At 35.0% G+C, this 21817-nt stretch overlaps 2 protein-coding genes across 2 annotated transcripts; one reads left to right on the top strand and one right to left on the bottom strand.

The window, feature by feature from the left end:
* Window positions 1-6170: 6170 nt before the first annotated feature.
* LOC136219018 (protein disulfide-isomerase 5-3-like) lies at window positions 6171-16363 on the top strand. Its single transcript, XM_066006206.1, has 15 exons — window positions 6171-6488; window positions 7380-7470; window positions 7816-7910; window positions 8170-8227; window positions 8972-9156; window positions 10602-10659; window positions 11600-11640; window positions 11766-11840; window positions 12846-12902; window positions 13899-13965; window positions 14106-14234; window positions 14504-14725; window positions 15707-15865; window positions 15994-16071; window positions 16153-16363. Exons 1-15 carry the CDS (start codon window positions 6448-6450, stop codon window positions 16228-16230), a joined length of 1434 nt encoding a protein of 477 aa, XP_065862278.1. The 5' UTR covers window positions 6171-6447; the 3' UTR covers window positions 16231-16363.
* Window positions 16364-17017: 654 nt separating this feature from the next.
* LOC136219017 (early nodulin-like protein 9) lies at window positions 17018-18797 on the bottom strand. Its single transcript, XM_066006205.1, has 2 exons — window positions 18466-18797; window positions 17018-17735 (listed from the first exon to the last, which is right to left on the bottom strand). Exons 1-2 carry the CDS (start codon window positions 18650-18652, stop codon window positions 17266-17268), a joined length of 657 nt encoding a protein of 218 aa, XP_065862277.1. The 5' UTR covers window positions 18653-18797; the 3' UTR covers window positions 17018-17265.
* Window positions 18798-21817: the final 3020 nt, after the last annotated feature.

The raw sequence follows: 21817 nt of genomic DNA, 5'->3' as shown, positions 1-21817 counted from the left end.
TATTTTAATTAACAATTAATTAAAACTTATTTATCTTTTAGAACGAATTAATCAAAACAGTTTTGTTAATTAACCTAACTATAAATATTTATTCAATCTGATTGAAAAACTTCTAAATTTTCATATATGAAATAACGGATTTAACGATGGCTCTGATACCAATGTTGGAAAAATAGGCTAACGTATAGCAGCGGAAATATAAAAATTTTAACCTATTTCCATAAACCACAATATCCGTTAATCGTTATTTCATATAAAGAGGGATAAAAGAAATACCTTTCTGAAATTCTATCTACCGTTGCAAACGAAGTACCCACAACTCTTACTTCGAGTTCCCGAGCACAAAACAAAACAAATATAAGATCAAGTTAGAATCAACCGTTGAATAGCAACCAAAATAGATTGCCTCTAATTAATCAACACAAGATCAAGGATAAAGAGAGAAAGATGAAAATCAATTGAACGGAAGGAAGCGGTGAAATCTCGTCCTTGGCTAAAGGGGGTCGAATTCTCTCTCCTGGAATTCAATAGTGGATTTCGAAAATCCCTAACAGGGGGTATTTATAATCTCTTGTATCTAAACCCTAGTTAGATAGAATTAGGTTTCTTGAATAAGAATTCAATTCGGAATAGAATTCTTAAATATTATCTATAAATATATCTAAATATAAAAGATAATAATCAATAACCTTATTGGATAATAATAGGAGTAATATAATCTAATTAAAACTCCTAACTTATTTATCCTTTAATTAATTTAATTCATAATCCTAATCTAATTAGGATTAATAAAATCAAACTAATTATTTATGTATTTACATACATAAATCGCCCCCCCCCCCTCTATTACTGGGCCTTATTGGGCTCAGTTGGGCTTCCGTCAATTAATTAACATCTGTCTCTCTTTTGGGTTTCAAGTCTTATGTGTGACCCATTAGGTTCTTATTGCTTCTAGCCGTATGCAACTTATTAAAATTAATTTTCAAAGAATTATATTTTAATCTTTGCATAACGGAATGATGTACAGAGTATGTGATTAGCAAGTCCGTAATCATTCCCCTAGAGCTATAAGAAGACAGGTTGATTCTGTCGTTGACCTTTCAGTATTAGTTACGGTATAATTCGATCCTTTATCAACTACGTCCTTGAACTGAATCTTATGACTATGGGTAATCTCAAGTCACATATAGCGAGACGTTCGTTTTACTTGTTCTTGGCCGAGTCAACTCCAATTAGATAGGTTAAGAGAAATCTGTATTTCAATCTTAAGCTATCACCTTGCAAGGATTTAGAGTCAAGACTTCCACAAGCGATCCATGGACATATCTCCCATTTATCGGGAGTGATAAATGCTGAATCCAATATATAACGATCCCGCAATCACTTCCTGTGATACCCAACCTCTGCTGTTCACACCCCAGAGTCATCTCTGTCAAGGATCGTGTTATAACAGGATCAAAGCGTCACATTCCGTAATCCAGAATACCAATTAACATTCCTTTGAGTCTGAGGATTATTTATACCTATTAATACCAATGAGATGAACAGGTGACAAGGATGAATCTACCCATCCTGTTATCTCAAGTCGGGTCCCCAATCCTAATGAACTACTTTTCATCGGATCCATGTAACTGTCCAGATATCTATATATATGAAGCTTGTGAGATCAGCTTTCTGTCGGACAGAAGACATTGTTACATGCAAGTCTCAGCAGTGATATGTCAATCCTAAACATATTACTTGACTTGGGGTGGTTTTAAGTTTATTAGTTTATTATAAAGTTTTGTCTCACTTCATGCTTGTATGAACACTTTATAATCACTTTAAAACAAACTTACGGATTTCCTTTTATTAGACTTTATTTAGTGCTTAAAAGGGATTGCCTTTATATAGTTATAAAACATATATCTCATTAAAACAAATGATATAAAGAACACTTCATTTACATTAAGTTTGTATCCTAGAACAATTGTCTATAGGACACTAAACCCCAACAAGCGGCTCCTAGGTCAGACAGCCCGCATAAATCCATATTTTGCTTGTGATTAAGGCACCGGTTCACATAATGATTACCCCCCTTTCTGATCACTCATAAGGGCAATATCATTAAAGTCCCCAGCCACCATCCAAGCATCCACCATGTTTGTACTTATAGAATACAGGATCTCCCACAGCCTTTTTCGGTTAGTCAAAACAGGATCGGCATAAACAAAGGTGACAAAGAAAGGTTTATTACCAGGGTAACACACCTTACTATGAATGAATTGATTATCCATACTGATAATATCAATATTAACACGAACTGGCTTCCAAAAAAGCCAAATCCCCCCTGCCCGACCAGTAGCCTCCGATCTGACACAACTCCAATTCTTAAACTTTCTAACCACCTCATCTGCTTTGGAACCACTAACCTTGGTTTCCAGAAGAGCAAAACAAGAAGGATTAAATTGCTTAATTAGATCTTTAACATGGATGCGGGTAGCCTTGCTAGCCGCACCTCTAACATTCCAAACAAAAAAGTCCATCAGAAAGGAAGACTACTGACACAGGCCCACACCCTAGACCAGGTATTTATTCGGGGCTACTGAGAGCCTTGAAGAGGTGCCAGCAGGCCCCCTTTTATCCCAAGAATCCAAAGAACTATGGTTCTTTTTAGGGTTAGCCTTAGGTTTCTTTATATTCAACTTATTGACTCCCATAGTCTTTCCAATTGGGACATCAACAAGAGTTTTCAAATTACTAACCTCATTAGTCATCACTTTCCTGTTGAGCCAAAGATCTGGGAGCTCCCCTTGGCAACAGCTTTGGAGTCGAAAAGAGGATTAATAGAGTCACCTAGGATGGTGGCTGGCTCGGCAGGTTCAAGGCCTGGCATGCTTAACTCCATATGCTCATTAAAAAGCTCCGAATCCTGTCCATCCTCAATAGACAGGACTCCGAACCTTGACCCTGAACCGGATGCTGAATCAACACCAACACCAATCTTGATGTCAGGGGGCCTGACCTTGATCTCAGGAGCAATTTGGAGAGAATTCATCTCCTTACTGATATCTGGAGATTGATTCCGAGCAGCATTTGCTCGTGGCTTCCTTCTGACCGACCTTTTGGCCAGCATCCATGGGCCAAAATTCATCCCTTCACATTGACTCTCCTCAGCTTTACCTATGTTAGGCACCACCACCTCCTCAACCACCTTCCTTCTTTTAGGACAGCCATCATAAGTATGGCCAAACATACCACACTCATAGTAGATATTATGAATACCTTCGTATTCAATATGAAAGACCTTATTCTGAACGCAGAATTTAGACAGAAGAGGCTTAACAAAATCAATGTCGATACAAACCTTGGCAAATTTGCCTCTCACTGCCCCAACGGTAGTTTTGTCCACATGGCGGACTTTCCCAACCAGGCCTCCAATTTTATTAAGGAATCTTTCGCTATAGTATTCAATGGGTAAGCCTGGGAATCTAACCCAAGTAAGGATCCTGTTCACAGAGCAGTCATAAGGATTAAAATTTGGGACCCATGGCCTCAAAGCCAATACATGATTGGATATGATATAGGGGCCACCATTAACTACTGAATTAAAATCTTCTGCCCTTGTAAACTTAATGACATAGTAGTCATTATCCAGGTCCGTAATGGTAACCTTCCCTTTCTTCGCCCATTGTGCCTGGATCCTCTGAGCAAAGTAATTGAAGCTTATCCTTTTCCCAAGCATAGTGACAATTAAGGCAAGTTTCCATTTGGACCTGAGGACACGCTTATCTTCAGAAGAAAGTTGGATCACAGGACACAGCGGGTCCTCTTGTTCACCGTCCTCAATATCAGAGTCGGAGAAGACTTCCTCAGACTCCTCGATAATGTCATCCTCCATCATGGGTTCCTCTTCAACCACCCCCAACACCTTATCTCTCCAGGAAAATTCCTCCAGGCCTTTTCCAGAATTAAAATAATCCACCGGATTAGTATTAGAAAATGACACATTATGACCCGCAGCCCCTTGGGCCAACGCCCCACCCAAAGGGACTGCCTCGGCTTCCCTATCTGCCCTAGAAGCCATGGACGCTGCCGGTGCCCTAGCCAGGGCAGCCTCCATCACTGCCCGCACGCCTGCGGCACCGCTACCCTCTACCACAAGCGCCAGGCCCCATCCCACCAATCTCCCCAGCAGGAGCACTGCCAACCGCAGCAGAGGGCTCCTGCGCGCCAGGACCAGGAAGCCGTGCCTCCATCATCCCAGAATCGGAGCCCCTCTCCTGCCCTCCCGCAGCGGATGCCGGCGCCCCAAAGATCCCAGCAACATCCTGCCCGCCTCCCACTAAACCGAGCGCCGTAGCCCACACTTTCCGCTCCCGGCCCCGCTCCGTCCCAATCTCCCCTGCGCCCACCAAACTCCCCGCCAGATCCGGCACATCACCCCCATCCCATCCCGAGCCGACCGATCCTGCTCCCTCGATCTCTCCCTCACACGTTCACCACTCCTACGCCTGTCACGCGGCAAATCCACCGAACTCCCTTCACCATCCGCTGATCTCCCTTCACGCGGCGAATCCGCCGATCTCCCTTCACCATCCGCCACCAGCCCATCCGACACTGGATCCGCGTCCAGCTCCCTCTCCGCCGTCCGATCCATCAAACCCTGCACCGATCGGCCGCCCGCACCACCCCTCACCATAGCCGCCTTAGGTTTTGCTGCCGTCGCCTTAGGTTTCGCCATTTGTTTACCCTAGTTTTTTTTTGTTTAAAAAAGGATTAAGTTTTTTGCCATTAGCAAAACCAATTAATTTTAAGTTGACACTTTCAATTTGATCGATGTTGACCTCAAAATAAAAAGCCAAAGATTAATTTTTTAATACTATATTTATTAAGGAACCACATTTTCGATTTTTCAAAAAAATCATAATTTTCAGAGGTTTCTCTCCTTTAACCAAACAACACCTAAATGACATCAAAATTAAAAACTCAAGAATTAAAATTGGTTAGAACATCATAATAAGTTTTTGAAACTTTTTATTTTGAGATAATCAACGATAATATTTTTTTCCCCCAACAGCTTATTCTTTAACAACCGAGTTTGTAATAGTTTCACCTTTTTATCAATCTAAAAGTTATTGGTTTTACCAACGAGGAAGCCATATAAGACCCCATATGCAAACCTACAAAAATTATAATGATTATATTTCAAATTTATCCAAAAATATAACAATAATTATTTAAATTGTTTGATTCCAAGCACGATATAGCTGGGGCGGAGCCAGCCAAGAGCCGGGAGCCCGAGCCCCCCCGGCCACTGACTCCGCCTTTAAGTATCGATGGTTTACCCCTTCTAGTTCCTCTAATATTAGAGTATATTTAGTATTATATTAATTAGTAGTTTAAAATGGTTGAATTGGTTTAAAATCATTGTTTTATACTGCATGCGTTCAAACTATACCAATCTCATTTTATTTTTTTTGCCGCATTTATTTACACAAATCTCATTTTATTTTATGTTTTATTTATTTGAACTTTATTTTTCTAAATAATCAAAGACCCCGTGCGACCATTATTAATTACTTTCAAACTCTTTAATTTTTGTAACATTTTTGAACCCATTTTAATATATCTACCCTGTTTTAAAGAATTTATTATATATTTTTTTTCATAAAAAAACCAATTTTTTACTTTTTAAACCTCAAATAACTTAATTTTCGAATTAAATTTTAATTATAAAAACTATAAAAATTTCTAACTAAAAACCAAAAAAATGTAAAATATATAATTTTTCCAGAACACACCAAAACGATAAAATTTCAACATGTTGAAGGCTAAATTCTTTTTCCCAACCCGAGTCCTAATCACATGACTAAAATTAGCCCCAAAGTATAGATTTTTGGTTCCGCCACTGCGATATAGATTGAGAAAATAACAATAACAACAATAAGAATTTATTTAAGTAAAATTCATAATCCTATTTCATGAAGCTCTCACATTTTAATTATAAATCACATTAAAATCCTTAAGCTCTTATTTTTACTTATATGAAACCCTCAAAATGTAATTTCAAATGAATCATTTGTTGTAAAGAATGACATATCAAATTTAAGTCAAATAGAATCTAGAAACACGCAATATAGTAATATACATAACGATTAACGATTTTTTGCCTATTATATGATATTATTCTTTAATTTCTTAGCAAATTTGCAGAGTGCAGACACAGTCGGAAATGAAAAAAATAATAAAAAGAAAATGAAATAAAATCCCGAACCGAACGCAGAGTCAGAGGCGGAGAGGGGAGAGAAAGGTGTGCAAATTACAATACCAACAAACAAAAGCGAAAGCAGAAGAAGGCCATTTCAGCGTCTCAACAGATCTATTTTCATTCCTGCCTACTTAATTTCCCACACCACTACTCACCCTTTCTCTGGATCTTGCTTCACTCGTATCTCAACAGCCGCCATGATTTCATCCACCAAACTCAAATCTGTAGATTTTTACAGGTCTGATCTCCATTTCTGTGTGTTTTTCCATTCCTTGTTCTGTTTTTTGTTTTAGTTTTTTTTTGTGTTATCATAACAATTGGACGTAATTTTTAGTACTGTGTGGATCTGAAACTGAATTCGAATTGCACTTATTATTTCTTTGCATAGAGATTCAGTTGAAAACGTCTTGCGCTTGAATCATTGGGAGCTTATGAGTTATTATTATTGTTGTTTGTTAGATGGATGTGATTGTTGACATTCGGGTAAAGTAAGTAGGTATCAGGCCAGTAGGAGTAAGCTACAGTTGCAACTGCAAATGGTGCAGTCAGTCGCGTGTTTGCTGAAATGGCTTTCGTTATATGTAATGAACTGTGGCTATATTGTTCGTTTGAAATGTTTTCCATTTCAATCTTGATCAATGGTATTTGATGAAGGAACAACTACGGGCAATGACATTATATGTTATGAGTGTAGATAATGATTTACAGTATAAAAAATACTTTGGTTACTAGAGAGAAGGAGCTTTGCACTTAGTGTGCAAGTCTTGACCCTTACTTCCCCTTTGAATGCATGTAAATGAAGTTAGAAACTCGAGTGGTTTCTTTAAGGTTAGCATTATATCTTCGGGATATTCTAGTTTTCACTTTTTTCAGTATCAAATGAGGTCCAATGAGCTAACAAAAAAGGCAAACCACAATCTTTTGATTTCTCAAGACTAATTGAGAATTAAATTTTAAGAGGAGAGATGGTGCCTCACTGCCTCCTATTAATAAAATATATTTCATACCCTTTTCCATCATAGATAGTGGGGATGAAGCAACATTTATATGCAGATCATGTATATTTTCTTGAGTGGGGCATACTGTTTTATTGTGTAAAGTTATGTTTCTCATTCATTTATGTCTTCAGGAAAATTCCAAGAGATTTGACTGAGGCATCATTATCAGGTGCAGGATTGTCCATAATAGCTGCACTGTCCATGGTTTTTTTGTTTGGAATGGTAGGTCTTCTTTGCCTCTCTTTTAGGATGGTCATGGGTTCAATATGTGAAACACTTACTAATAGAGATCTATTTGATTCCACTTTATCTGCTTTTCAGAAATGCTTTTCATTTTTTTTTTTGTGATATTGGGCTTCATGTTTTTGCCCAAGTTTATATATATATATTCCTTTTTATTGCTGTTGTTGTCTATTCGATCCCATAATCAATGCTTGTTGTTTTCTCTCATATAATGCATGTTCCGATATTAAAAAATCGATAGCGGATTTCATTTGTAATACCTGGACAATAATTCTGTTGTTTATGATCGGTGCAATGCTGTAAATTACAATGTTCATTTTGCAGGAATTAAATAATTATTTAACTGTTAGCACCACTACATCTGTTATTGTCGATGGAAGTTCTGATGGGGACTACTTACGTATTGATTTTAATATAAGGTAATCTTGGCATCAATTTTGCTTGATGTTTTCTTGAAAGATTGATGCATTTAGTTTTAGGTTTGCAGAGTTATTGCTGTTGGATTAAAATTATGTTGAGCTGCACATTTACTAGAATAAACACTCATGATATTCATGTAGTTGTTGCTGCTCCTATATGTCAATCAATTGGTCTCACATATATCACTATACTTTTTACATATATCACTAATGATATTTTCTCTGATGTGGTTGACTAATGATGTGCTGTTTCTTGAAGCTTTCCCGCCCTCTCATGTGAATTTGCATCAATCGACGTGAGCGACGTATTGGGAACTGTAAGTTCTAATTTGCTTCACTATGAAAATATGTTTGCTTTTCCATGGGGAAAGGAGATTGTGGCAATGATAAAATTGTATATAGCACGATAATGAAATCATTATATGCTTCACTGGGCTTCATGTGACACTATGCTATTCTTGCATTTGTGGTGCTTGTTCTCACAAGCTGTGTTCTGCTTGGTTCTCGTTATCTTTTTAGCATGTGATAGTACCCTGACGCTCTGGCATCAGAAGAGCATGTGGATTTATATATTATGTATTCTGCATGATTTTTTTTTTTTTTTGTCTTCTCTACCATATTTTTTGCCTCATGTTTCACATTTACTCTTTTGATTACTAACCTCAACTATTGAGAATAAAATGAGGGAAAACCGACTAAGGTGGTTTGGCCATGTAAGACGAAGAGCGCTTGATGCGCCGGTTAGGAGGACTGAAGAGTGGCAAAGGGATGTAGTGGTGAGGGGTAGGGGAAGACCTAAGCAAACTTGGAGGAGGGTGATCGAGAGTGATATGAGTTTATTGGGGATTGAGGAAAATATGGTAGTGGATAGGAAAGAGTGGAGGGAGAGAATTTGTGTCGCTGACACGATCTGATTTCACGGTTTTATCTGATGGTTCATGTTAGCCGACCCCGAATCATTTCGGGACTAAGGCTTTGTTGTTGTTGTTGTTGTTGTTGTATTACTAACCTCAACAATATATAATTGCAGACAAGCTAAATTCTTGTGCTTCTGTTTTCAGAACAGGTTGAATATAAGCAAAACGGTTCGCAAATTTTCAATTGATCAACACTTGAATCCCACTGGTGCTGAGTTCCGTTCAGGACCAGATTTGCATCATATTAAGCATGGAGACGAGTTCAATGGAGAAGTTATTCAAGGATCTGTGCCACTAGATTCTCGCAATTTTGATCAATACTCCCATCTGTACGTTGGCCAATTTTAACTTAAAAAAGTATTTCTATCTGATTTGTGGTTTGTACATTGGTTTATTTTCTCATCGGTGAATGTAGTATTATGTTCATATTAGGCATGCAAGATGTGTAATGGATGGATCAATATAATAACCTTCAGTATTTTCCTTTGTAAAATGCAATTATATTTATGTCCAAGCACTATCTTTTCCGTAGCTTCTATGCCTATCAAAAGCATTTTTATACCATTGCAAAATCCTTGCCTTAACAGAATTTTAAAGAATGGAAAAAGCTTTTAATGTGTTACTGAAGTTATATAGGAATTCTTGAACCCAAGAATTAAGAAAAAAAGTTCTTCATTACTGAGAATAGAATAACCACTTAGAATAACAAATCTACGAAAGATTGTGTAACGATTAGGGATTTCTGGTAGTAGTAATTAGGACAGAATTGAATTAGAGAAGAGAAGGATAGAAGAAAAGAGAAGAACAAAGATTAGAAGAAGAGAATAGTAGAGTTTAGAGAAGAGAGGAAGAAGGAGAGAGAGAGTAAGATTTCATTAATTTTCCTCTGATACTCTATAAGTTCCTAAGGAAGAGACTAAATAGGGAAAGCTATGCTGACGTGGCAGCAGTTACCATAGCACACAGATGTGCTATTTTACAGTTATCGTGTAACAAACTGCTAAAAGGAAATAACCACTAAATAAGCGATAACAAGCAAATAATAAGACAAGTCGTGACAGATGGAACTGATATGTGAATAAGTTCTATGATATGATAAATGTTTAGCAAATTAAAAACTTCAAAAACATAAGTGAGAATTGCTAATAGTTGTTCAACCATTGAAATCCAACTGAATATATAACAGTTCTTAACCAAATCAATGACTCATCAAAAGCAATATAAATTTAAAATTCATTGCTTACTATTTTGGGCTACCAACCAATTGATATTCATTATTCAATTGTAAGTTATTCGGATAAAATGACTTTTAATGATTTTCAAGTGACATGGATCCAGTTATATACAATTTACAAACTTTAGATATAGCTGTAAGTAGTTGAATGATGTCATGGAGCTTTTAGTTCCAGTGGTTCCATGACATGGTATTAGAGCTTCTTTGATCAAGTGATCAAGGGTTTGATTCTTGGCAACTCCATTTGTTGATTTAATTTCAACACATGGTAAGATGGGCCTGTGTCGTTCACGCTTCAAGCCCAGTTGGCATTCGCGTGCGGGGTGTGTCAGATATTAATATGAATTGGGCCTTCAACTATAAGCTTAAGCTTTTAGTTTAATTGGTTTCATGACAAATGACAAATAATATACTAGATTCTAGGGGCATGTATGATAAGAAAGAAAATTCTTTTTCTTTTTCTAATATAGATTTTTCTGTTACTAATGTTTTACGTCATTCTTACTTAAATATGTAACTGCTAGAACATTTCTTTTTCAGATTTCCAGTTTTGGTCATCAACTTTTTTGCTCCTTGGTGCTACTGGAGTAACCGTCTAGTAATTCTCTTTTGCCATCTATTACTCAATGTTATACTTGATCTTTTTTAATGTGCTTTATTTCTGTTAGATTCTCAATTTTTTTGCACCTACAGTAATGGTTACATGGATGTAGTACCTGAAAATGTATTTTTTTTAATATTGAAGTAGTCAAAATATGCCAGTGGCATTGCTGTTTTTAATTTATTATTGTTATTATTATTATTATTTTTTTTTTCTATATTAGGTGTTTTACCTGGACACAGAAATGTCATTGCTTGAGGACTGACACTTTGCCAATAATAATGAGCCCAGTATTGTTATAGTTTTGAGCATCCTAACCCTTCTCTTCTTTCTCCAAGTTATTTATCATGAACAAGGACATACCGTGTTTTTTTTGCGATCCATGACTTTGCATATACTTATTTTGGATCATGAGTTGTAATTTTGATTGTTCTGAAAAATAATGTGGCATTTAGAAAAATAATCATAGAAATGTTGACCATACCATTTCCCTCCAACGGGACTTCTAACAGTAACTGATATAACCTTAGGTTGGGTGAACTAAACTTCTTAGTAAGGCCATGTGAATGATTGCTGCTGTATATCCAAACTTTAGATGGCAGCTTTTACCAATTCTGACTGGCCTATCTTTGGTTTAATTGCTTAAGATTGAGTGCTTTGTGATTTATATCTTTAAACCATGAAATAAATGGATCTTGAATATTCCTTTTGAGTAGATTTCAAATGGAACTCTATAAAGCTTCTTATCTCCTATGTGCTGCATATATGCATGTTAGATGTTTTGCGTGAATGCAAGCAGTAGTTTGACATTGTTAAGAGAGTGGACTAGTTGAATAACTACTTAATATTATTAATCATTTAAATCTAATCCTATTAGTTTAAAACTATTGTAAATTTAAGTAGTGTTGTCCTTACATTTTTATGCTTATTATTTCAGAAACCTTCATGGGAAACTGCTGCTAAAATGCTGAGAGAAAGGTAGTTTTCCTTTTTGATTTCCTGCTTGAAATATACGTGGTGTATTCTCTTATTTTGTTATATATTATAACCCTTAACTTTCACAATTCTCTACAAGTTTTAACATGCCAATTGATCTCTAACAGATATGATCCACAAATGGATGGGCGAATTCTTTTAGGTAGTGTTGACTGCACACAAGAGGCTGACTTGTGTAAGAGGTATTTTCTCTTTCTTTGCTTTAAGTATTGAACTAAATAAGTATGACAATTTTATTGTATGAGAAAGCATTGAATCGTGTGGAAGTATTCCATTGCTTCAGTGTATGCATCTTGCATTTCATTTGTGAGTCATTGTTTGGCCATTTCTAATCAATATTGTTTTGCCTGTTTTGCCTTGAATATTGATTTGTGATAATCTATGAAGCACCAACACTTCTAAAAGGTCAACGTATGAGTTCCGGACACTCCGGGGATACGGATACGCCGGGGATATGCAGGGATACATAAAATAAGTATTCCCTCTTTTTGTTTAACTAAAAATTTGGGGACACAGGGTAGACTTCGGGGATCGGATTCAGAGTTAATTAGGTAAAATTCAGGGTTTTTTTCTAAATGACTTTACAAAAGAGGGGTTGATATGTAAAAAAATAAATATAAATCCCTAATACAAATAATAAATTAAACCTAACCTAGCAGCCCCCACCCATCCCTTTTATCTGTAAAAAAAAAAGACCAGAAATTAAAAATCTAGTCAGCCCTCGCCTTTTATTTGTAAGAAACGAAAAAATCAGTATCAAAAAATTAAAACCTAACCTAATTACACAGTTGCAAAACAAGAACCCAAATCAGCCACCCCTATTTTGTGAATGACGAACACCCTTTGATTCAAGAACTCAAATCAGCCACCTCTATTTTGCGAACTCGAATCTAATTCAAGTCCTTACCAACCATGACTTATGAATGTTATCTGTGGTTTATAATGACTTTATTATGTATCTTTTAAAATTTTCATATTGGATGTATCCTCTCCGTACCCGTATTTCATATTTTTTTAAAAAATGTTGTTTGCCGTACGAGTACCCGTATATGGGTGCTTCATAGGTGATATTTTTAACTTTACTGGAGGTTTTAAGGTATATCTTGTCCCGTTAATTTTTGTCCATAACATGAAAGCTTCTTGATCTTGTGTCATGTGTTTTTATTTATGCTGTAATGTATTTTCAGGCATCACGTACAAGGTTATCCCTCCATTCGCATCTTTCGTAAAGGAAGTGATCTCAAGTGAGTGTATTTTGTGTCATCTGTAGTTTCTTATTCTTCTTGACTATTTATCATGGCTCTCCCCCCAAAGTATGTGGTTTATATTCTTTGCCCACTTTATGCCAAGGAAGTTCTGAATAATTCTGTTTCATTCTTTACCGAGGAATGTGAGAAAACTCTCATGTTTTTGCTGTTTATTGTGGCTGTATGGAACTGAATGAATTATCATGCAATTTCTTATATGGCATTTTTGCTTATGATGTATATCAACATGTTTTGCCATTATGATTGCATGTGTGGTATGGTAAATGTTTGTGTTATATCATATATGTAATAGGCAGGTTTTGCTTTTCTTGTTGATGTTATTATAATTATTATTGTTATTATTTTGTTTTTTCTTCTGATGATATAAATTAGGTTTTTGTATATGGTGCTACTGTCTTATTGTGTTTTTCAAAGTTTCTGCCTTCACCGGTTGTCAAGATTATTTATTTTTTGGAACCTCTGTATATATATAATTGTCTTTTTAGGATCACGTGCATATGTGCCTGTTCGTTGTTGAAGTGATTTTATGTTTTGCAATTTGAACCCCCTTATTTTCTTTTTCCTTTGTGGACCTGTTAGTTGAAATTTCCAGTTTAGTTTTCTGTTTTTATCAAGGTACTACTTAATGCTGCTTAAATTGAAGCCCACAGCATTGAAATAAATAAATGAATGAAAAGATACATTACCTGTAGGTGAAGAATTCGATACGTCATGTTTGCTATAGCCTGCTTAGCATTGTTATGGCTGCTGTATATCTGGTACCCTAAATTAGGAATTTGTACGCCGATAAATTACTGGTTTTTGTTTTAAGGATTGATTCTGGTTTAGATATAAATTATTGTAGGACAGTATATAGTTGTCCTCCCCTTTCCCTGACTCGAAATAAATTTGTCTTCTTTTCCTCATTTTTTTAATTATAAATTGCTGTTTTCATCAGTACACATTTGTAATTGATGCTTTTAACTGTCACAGGGAAGAACGTGGACACCATGATCATGAAGCTTATTATGGAGATCGAGATACAGAGAGCCTGTTTAAGGTGTGAACAATTGCTTTTCCCAACTTAATGTAACTGTCAACTGATTTATTGGTGGCTGCACATTTTGGCTTCTATATTCGAAGTCCAATTGATTGGTAGAAGTTGAATGTGGTCTAGCTTAATGTTGTTATTTCTTGCAGGCAATGGAAGCTTTAGTTGCATCTCTTCATCTGGAACCTCATATATCTGATAATCAGACGTTTACTGACAAAGGACCAGCACCTTTGACTGGAGGATGTAGAGTTGAAGGTTATGTGCGTGTAAAGAAGGTGAGTTTCCATTTCATTTGGAATCAGTTAGGCTATACACATTCTGCACTTCATAGCATTGTTCAGAGTTAATATGCTTCATGGTTGTTAACAGTTAGTAAAATAGATTCAGCTCTACTATGAAATCAAGAGTGATGCTTCCATTTTTACAAAATGCTGGTCATATTTTTGAACCTTACTATTTGTCGCAGTAGGAAATACTCGCATTGTCTTAATTTAGCTTATTCTAATCCAGAATTGTCTACCTATTTATTTCTCTTATTATGTAGGTTCCAGGCAACCTCATCATTGCAGCTCGTTCTGGGGCCCACTCATTTGATCCTTCTAAAATGAATATGTCACATGTGGTATCCCACTTTTCGTTTGGCTTGAAGGCTGAAATGAAGATCTTGAATGATGCAAAGCGAGTGATACCGTATTTTGGTGGAAGTCATGACAAGTTGAAGGGGAAGTCATTCATTAATCACCATGCTGCGGATGCCAATGTGACTGTAAGTTCCTTTTTTGCATGGTGTATCCTTTATTTCTCCAGTACAACTTTTGATGTTCTAATGTTCACATTCTTGGTCATTTTAGGGAAAAAAACTGTTTTTTTTGGCCCCTGTACTTGCTAAATTTCAACTTTTGGCCCCTGGACTTTGTTTGGTGAGATTTAGCTCACTAACGTTGATTTTTGTTAAAAATGTAGCCCTTATAGATGAAATAGTCATGCTTGATCTTCATGAAAATATGTACTCCTTAATGGACAAAACACTGATTTTCTTCTTTCCGAACATGGAGGTTCACGACACATGACAATTCCATCCATTAAGAGTTGCCTTTTAACAAAAATCAAAATTTGGGGGCATAACCTCATCAAATTTGGCCAAGTACAGGGCCAAAAATATTGTTTTGCCGTCATTTTAGTTAGGGGTAAATAATTTATTAGTCCCCTAGTTTTACCTAACACACTGTTTAGTCCTCCTATTTTGAAAAACACATTTTAAGGTCCCTATCTTTTGCCAATATTAACCCTTTGGTCCTTTTGTCTAGTTTTTTTAGACTTGTAACCGTTATATTTTAGCATAAATAAACATATATAAAATAACAGAGTAACATGGTCAACTTGTATTGTACTGTGGTTGTCCTAAAAGCTAAGATATGTTCGGTTAAAAATATAAAAAAATAGATAAAAGGACCACAGGGTTAATATTGGTAAAAGATAGGGATCTTAAAATGTGTTTTTCAAAATAGGGGGACTAAACAGTGTGTTAAGTAAAAACTAGGGGACTAATAAATTATTTACCCTTTTAGTTATAGCCATATTTTTCTAAATAGGGTAAAAGGGAGTACATGAAAATCTTTTCTTTGTTAAGATCATTTGCATTCCTTTCTGTGTTGGATAGTTGGAAGTTAACTATAGACGATTATTATAATCATTTTGATGAACCTGTTATTTTCAGATATTATAATATCATTTGTTTTATTTACAGATAGAACATTATCTTCAAGTAGTTAAAACTGAGGTGCACACAAGACGAGCCTCAAATGATCATCCGTTGATCGAGTATGAGTACACAGCACATAGTAGTTTGGTGGAGAGTGTTTATGTACCTGTCACAAAATTCCATTTTGAGCTCTCTCCCATGCAGGTTTTAGCATATATAACCTCAACTTGTTTGGTTGCTGTAATTTTCTTCTAATTATGGAAGTAACATAACGTTGATAAATTTCTTCGGATGCTTTTGGGTTCTCTCACCTTAATTCATTTCTGCTATAGGTTCTCATCGCAGAAAAGCCGAAGTCATTTTCGCATTTTCTGACAAATGTCTGTGCCATCATTGGGGGAGTTTTCACGGTTGGTATTCATGGCTGGCATTCTGATTTGACCTGCAGTAGATGCGCTTCTAATATTTACTTTTTTCTCTTTGCGTTTCAGGTTGCTGGAATATTGGATTCAATTTTGCATAACACAGTTAGACTTATCAAAAAAGTTGAATTAGGCAAAAATTTTTGATAGGAAAATAAAGTTTGTAGTTGTACAAAGAAACTGATATTTCCATTTGTTGCGGAGGATTGTTAAGAACAGTGGCAGTCTATCCCTGCTTTTGATATATTAAAAGCATGATAAGTAATTCTAATTTTGCCTACACAGCTTTTCATATCAATTCCTATCGTTGCCTTTTGCTTTTATATTGCAGGAACTGTTGTCCAAACTTACATGGGTAATGTATTTCCTGAACATTATTTCTTTCAATAAAATCACTAAACGTGCTTCACGTTTGATTTTAGCAAAGCCATTTCGGTCAATTTGGAAACAAAACTTTCCAGAATGTTGATGTGGTATAGGAAACAATCGATTATGTATCAACTAAGCGTAATATAGGACAATGGTTTTTTTTTTTTTTTTTTTTTTCCTGTGTGCTTAGGTTGTTCGATCTGGCTGTCACGTTAGTTGTAAAAGTTGAACATGTCTTATTTTAGTTGGTATGTAGTCAACTGTTTCTCTGTCATGTTAATTTTTGTGAAATTTTTATACATCAGTAGAATGATTTTATTGAAATCAAATGTGAAATTCACAGATTTTATTGAGAGAATATAAGGGTTAGTGCCATTTGTGAAATTTTATGATTTTTATCCAATCTTACATCCATTTCTGGACATTTTTTAGCACCAAAATGGCATAAGCATGATCTGTGAATCTTCTGTTTATTACTCAGTGAATCTTCTGTTTATTACTCAGTGACGGCCATAACAAGGAATCCAAACAGAGGAAGGGTTTAGCCTAACAAAAAGGGATGAAATACTTTAATTTGCTCACGGTGTAAAATTATTTATTTATTTTCTTGTATACAATACAATGTTTACATGAAGTCACTACAAACACACCCAACAGTACATAAATCGTCAGCTTATTTCTCATCAGTAGAAAAACAAATCTCCAAATATCAATAATACCCAGTTGAAGAAGCCACTGAGTTCAAGTGTGGGAAAATCATGGAAAAAGCAAGAGTAATTTAAAAAAAGAAAAAAGAAAAATCAAGCGATTCACTCAAAGTGGTAAAATAAGAGATGAAGCAAAGAATGCTCCAATAAAACCAGTGAAACTGATGATGAACATAGAGGAAGAAGAAGCTCCATTATGTTGCTGATCGGAAGATGGAGGCGGAGTTGGGGTAATCTCAACAGTTCCTGAAGGCGGAGATTCCTCGCCGGCAGGTGCAGGGGATGGGGATGGTAGTACCCCATTATCACCTGAAGGAGGAGGTGAAGGTGAAACAGTGGCATTAGTAGCAGAAGAATGATTGCTTCTGTCTGCTAATACTATAATAGATAATTTCTCATTGTTGAGACAATTATCTTTGTTTCCACTTATGAAGTAATGAGGACCAGATCTATTGAATGTGAACACACTGTGTCCATCTGCAAGAGGAGGTGATACAGGAGCTGTTGTACTGCAATTCTCATAGTCTTGTTTGTTTACTTCAACTACTGAATCTTGGTCTGCCTTGTACACAAACACTGTATTTTCAAAGAAATTTCTGTCAATATGAATTATATATATATAAAATCAACTTATATAACCACCAAGCATGTGATCTAGGTTGTTAAGGTATGAGAACCTTATGTTGCATGAAACAGATACAAAAACAGATACTGAACGTAGATAAATATGTAAATATTAAAAGGTATAATGATGTTTGAATTTTTTTAATATTATTATATTTAAAACAAAGATTAATATGGGTTTTTTATGCAGTGGATACTATCATCACCAATTATTATGTATAATGGCCAGGAGCAACTCTTATCATGAGCACAACTATAATAAAAATATAGAATGTAATTACCAAGAAAACAATAAAAGTGAATAATAAAAAATTGATATTTATAATCTACAGATGATTATTATAATAGTGAGTAAAGAATAGAAGTAATTAGAAATTGTGAAATATGAATTAGCATCCTTTAAGAAGTTCGTTAGAATTGGAATTGGATCGTATTTGCCAATGAAAACGGTTTTCTAAACCAAAAACACATCCTATACAATATTTACAGAAATATCCCTAAAAAAAGTGTCCCAATCCCGGACATGAAATGCGGAAACTTTGGTGAGGAGGAGTTTCCATGCAACATAACCTTGATCATTCAATCAAGGTTTGAATTTTGAAGATAAGAATACAATTGTGATTAAAATACACGACCGGGTTCAAATCTAGATAAGGGATGGTTAGAAAAAAAAGTAACTTACATAGTGAATCTCCAATCTGAAATCTGGTGTTTTCTGCCCATTGATTGTAGGAGTAAGTAGAAGAATTCTCAGGGACAGTCCAACCTTTGGCACCTCCAACAGTGAATTGAGTTGCACTACCTTTCTGCAACAACAACATCAAACTAAACAACCCCAAAAAATAATCTGATGTAGAAATATTAGCCATTAAAGAGGGTTGTTTATTTTCCTGATGAAAATTGAAGATGAGAAAGAATGAATGACAAAGATGAAGAGGAGGGAATTATGCATATGTAGGGAAGTTTGGGAGGAGCTTTACAAGCTGTGGGATTGAAGCCTCTGCTACTTTTATTCATTGGATTTCTTAGATGTTAGTGCAAAGTATTTATCTTTATCTTTTTAGAATTAATGCAGGCAGGGAGGATCTTTGTAATTTAAGTTGGGTTAATACTTTTCTTTGAATATTAATATTATGAAGTATAGCATATTCATATCTTCTTCTGTAGGTTAAGCTAGTGACACCTCATGCTCTAAATCATATTAGACTGATTATTAATTTGATTAATCTCATTGTCAAATCAATAAACAAATGGAAATGAAATGGTCCAATTTCTAAAAGGAACAATTGATGTTGCCATGTCGGGATGGCCCCTTTTTTTTATTTAGCATCATTAATTTCAATACTTTATGTTCTTATGATCAAATGTAGGATTACGTACTTAAACTTTTATATTTTCAAGGACTAAACTCCTAGTCATTTATTTTTTGGTAAAGTTGTTAAATAAGTATTTGTGATTTTTTTTTTTTCCGATCAGGAGTCCACCGGTGTTTTTCGCTTTGCTAAAAACAAGAAGTGCAAAATTAAAATGAGCACTGATGATCTCAAAATTGAAAAATTCAAACACTTAAACTTTAATTCTTCAACCTTTTCATTTTGAGGTCATTTAAGTGTTGTTTAATGAGGAGAAAGAAATTGAATGTTTAGAGAGAAGACATCTGGTTCCATAGTAAATGTGATTATAATAAAGGGAGTCGGAAGGGGAACGAAGCACGGATGATCAAGCGAGAAAATGGATAAAACAGTCCCACACAACGTGCCAATCATTCCGCACGTCATGTGGAGTAGGGTCTGATTAGAGGGAGCTGACACGAAGAAAATACACTCATAGAGTCAGAAACTGATCCACACGGCGTGCCACTTAAGTGACATGACGTGTGGGCATCCCCCTGCCCAAAATGGCTGAGCTCTCTGCATTAGTAGCTCCATCTTTGGCAATGACGAGATTCGTTTTGGCGACGAAATGTTGATTTTCAACTACATAATATTAATCTTTAGCGACGACGGATCAGCTTTTCAGACCAAGAGAAAAGACACCCAAGGTTAGGGGACAAGGAGGCCAAAACTGACACAACTTCTTACATCATTTAATTATCATTGTGTCATTTTAACTCTATTATTTGTACTCTTCTTTTAATTGCTTGAATGCCATTTTGGTATTCTTTTCTCATTCTACCCCTTGTCACTCTTGCTTATTAGTAACCCTACTTAGGTTTTTTAATCTTTTGGCTTTTATTTTGTTATGCATATAAGCTCCTGTTATTGTAAGGATATAAAACTTTATCAATACAAATTATATCATATTCTTCGTTGAAGATTTGTTAAGGTTTTAATCTTCAACAATAGAGAATCTTTGATTTTCTATAGATTTAGACCGTAAAACCCGGGATTCACTCATTTTGTTTAAATAGAGAAAAATATCTTTGTTAGTTTACGATTAAAACTAACACGTCCCGATTTAATATGTATAAAAAAGATATATCTAGTCAAATCCCTAAACTTTTAGGGTTTTAAAATTAAATCAATAATTATTTATTTTTCCATATTAAATCCTTAATTATTGTATTTTTATTTTAAATATTAAGCTCCTTATCATTTGTTTGTGTTGTTTTATTATTATTATTATTATTATTTTTTTTTTTTGATGAAAATGCTTATAACTTCATTAGATAAAAACACAACAAGTACAGCAAGCAAACAACAGTAAGAAATCAATTCTTACAAGATCTACAAAGAGACTAAAACGACTACAGATAGGAAAAAAGGCCATAAAGGCATAAAAAAACACAAAACAACAATAAAACATATATTTATCGTAAATCGAAATCTGCAAAAAAGTAGATGCGATCCATTCTTCAGAATTTAGGCCATTCCGAACATTCGGATCTGAGTCCTTTCTTTTGATGCAACCACGTAGATATATTGATCCACGTACAAGATAAACCGTTTCCGCACTTGCTAAATTCGAAAATGATATAAATGAAAGAATAATAGAGAGCAGATACAATTCAAACGGATGAAGAAATCCGATAAAATATATGGAAACTGACTAGAAAGAAAAAAACAATAAAGTAAAACACATAAAAGCTAACCCGGTGTGGTAGGAAGAAGGAAGACAAACTTCCTTCCTTCTTCCTACTCAAAGTAGATCTTTAAAAGAGGACAATTTGAAACTCAACGGATGATGAAATTTGGAAAGAAAATGAGAAAAGAATGGTGGAAAACAGAGAAGATTTGAGAGAAAGATTTGAGAGAATGATGAAATTTTCTTATAATAAATTTATTAATTTCTTGTTAAGAAAAAATTAATAAATTTAACAAAATCATTTCAATAAAAAATAAATTTAAATAAAAGCATGATTAAAGAATTGAATTATTTTTTTTTTAATTTTATGTAATTTTCCCAAATTTTATAAAGGAGTTAAACACGAAGGGCTTTGCTGGGCCATCAAAAGTTTATCATTGAAAAAACAAAAGATCAAGAGTTTAATTCTTGAAATCGTTAGAGCTTAATTATGTGTGGTAGAATTCCTATTGAAGTTAAAAATGGTAAGTTAAAGTATAAATATAATGATAGGTTTAATATATAAGAAATAAATAAGAAGGACTTTAATCTTTAATTAATTGGTTCCTACCAAAAAAAAATAATCTTGAATTAATTTGATATACGAAGAAAATCAGTTATGCGTTTTATTCATATAGAGTTGCGTTTTTGTTGTTATTTACTCTTGTGGTCTTGCGTGACACGTGTTGTCTTTATTCCTTTCCTGTAAGGTGTGCAACGGCTATATACAGCCTTGATTCATCACTGTACTTTTTATGCTTTTGAAATAGAATCTATCTTCTCCCTCAAGAATTTTTTCTTCTTCTTCCCTTTTCCAAATCTGGAAATGTGCCAGATATCATTTGGTATCAGAGCACTTTCCTTACATGTGATTTCATTCCCGCCATATCCAAAAAGAAAAAAAATTAGCAACCATGGCCGAAACTCGGTCTCAGGAGCTCAAGAAAATAGAAGACAACCTCAAAACCATG

This window comes from Euphorbia lathyris, chromosome 2 (assembly GCF_963576675.1).
Source record: "Euphorbia lathyris chromosome 2, ddEupLath1.1, whole genome shotgun sequence".
Lineage (NCBI taxonomy): Eukaryota > Viridiplantae > Streptophyta > Magnoliopsida > Malpighiales > Euphorbiaceae > Euphorbia > Euphorbia lathyris.
This window is presented reverse-complemented; position numbering and strand designations above follow the sequence as displayed.

Bases quoted from the DNA above. Each gene is read 5' to 3' on its own strand.
- LOC136219018 (XM_066006206.1), top strand. From the start codon at position 6,448: ATGATTTCATCCACCAAACTCAAATCTGTAGATTTTTACAG. The intron at 10,660-11,599 runs GTAATTCTCTTT...TTATTATTTCAG, and splicing joins GCTACTGGAGTAACCGTCTA to AAACCTTCATGGGAAACTGC. The intron at 12,903-13,898 runs GTGAGTGTATTT...TAACTGTCACAG, and splicing joins CGTAAAGGAAGTGATCTCAA to GGAAGAACGTGGACACCATG.
- LOC136219017 (XM_066006205.1), bottom strand. From the start codon at position 18,652: ATGGCTAATATTTCTACATCAGATTATTTTTTGGGGTTGTTTAGTTTG. The intron at 17,736-18,465 runs GTAAGTTACTTT...TTGAAAATACAG, and splicing joins TCAGATTGGAGATTCACTAT to TGTTTGTGTACAAGGCAGAC.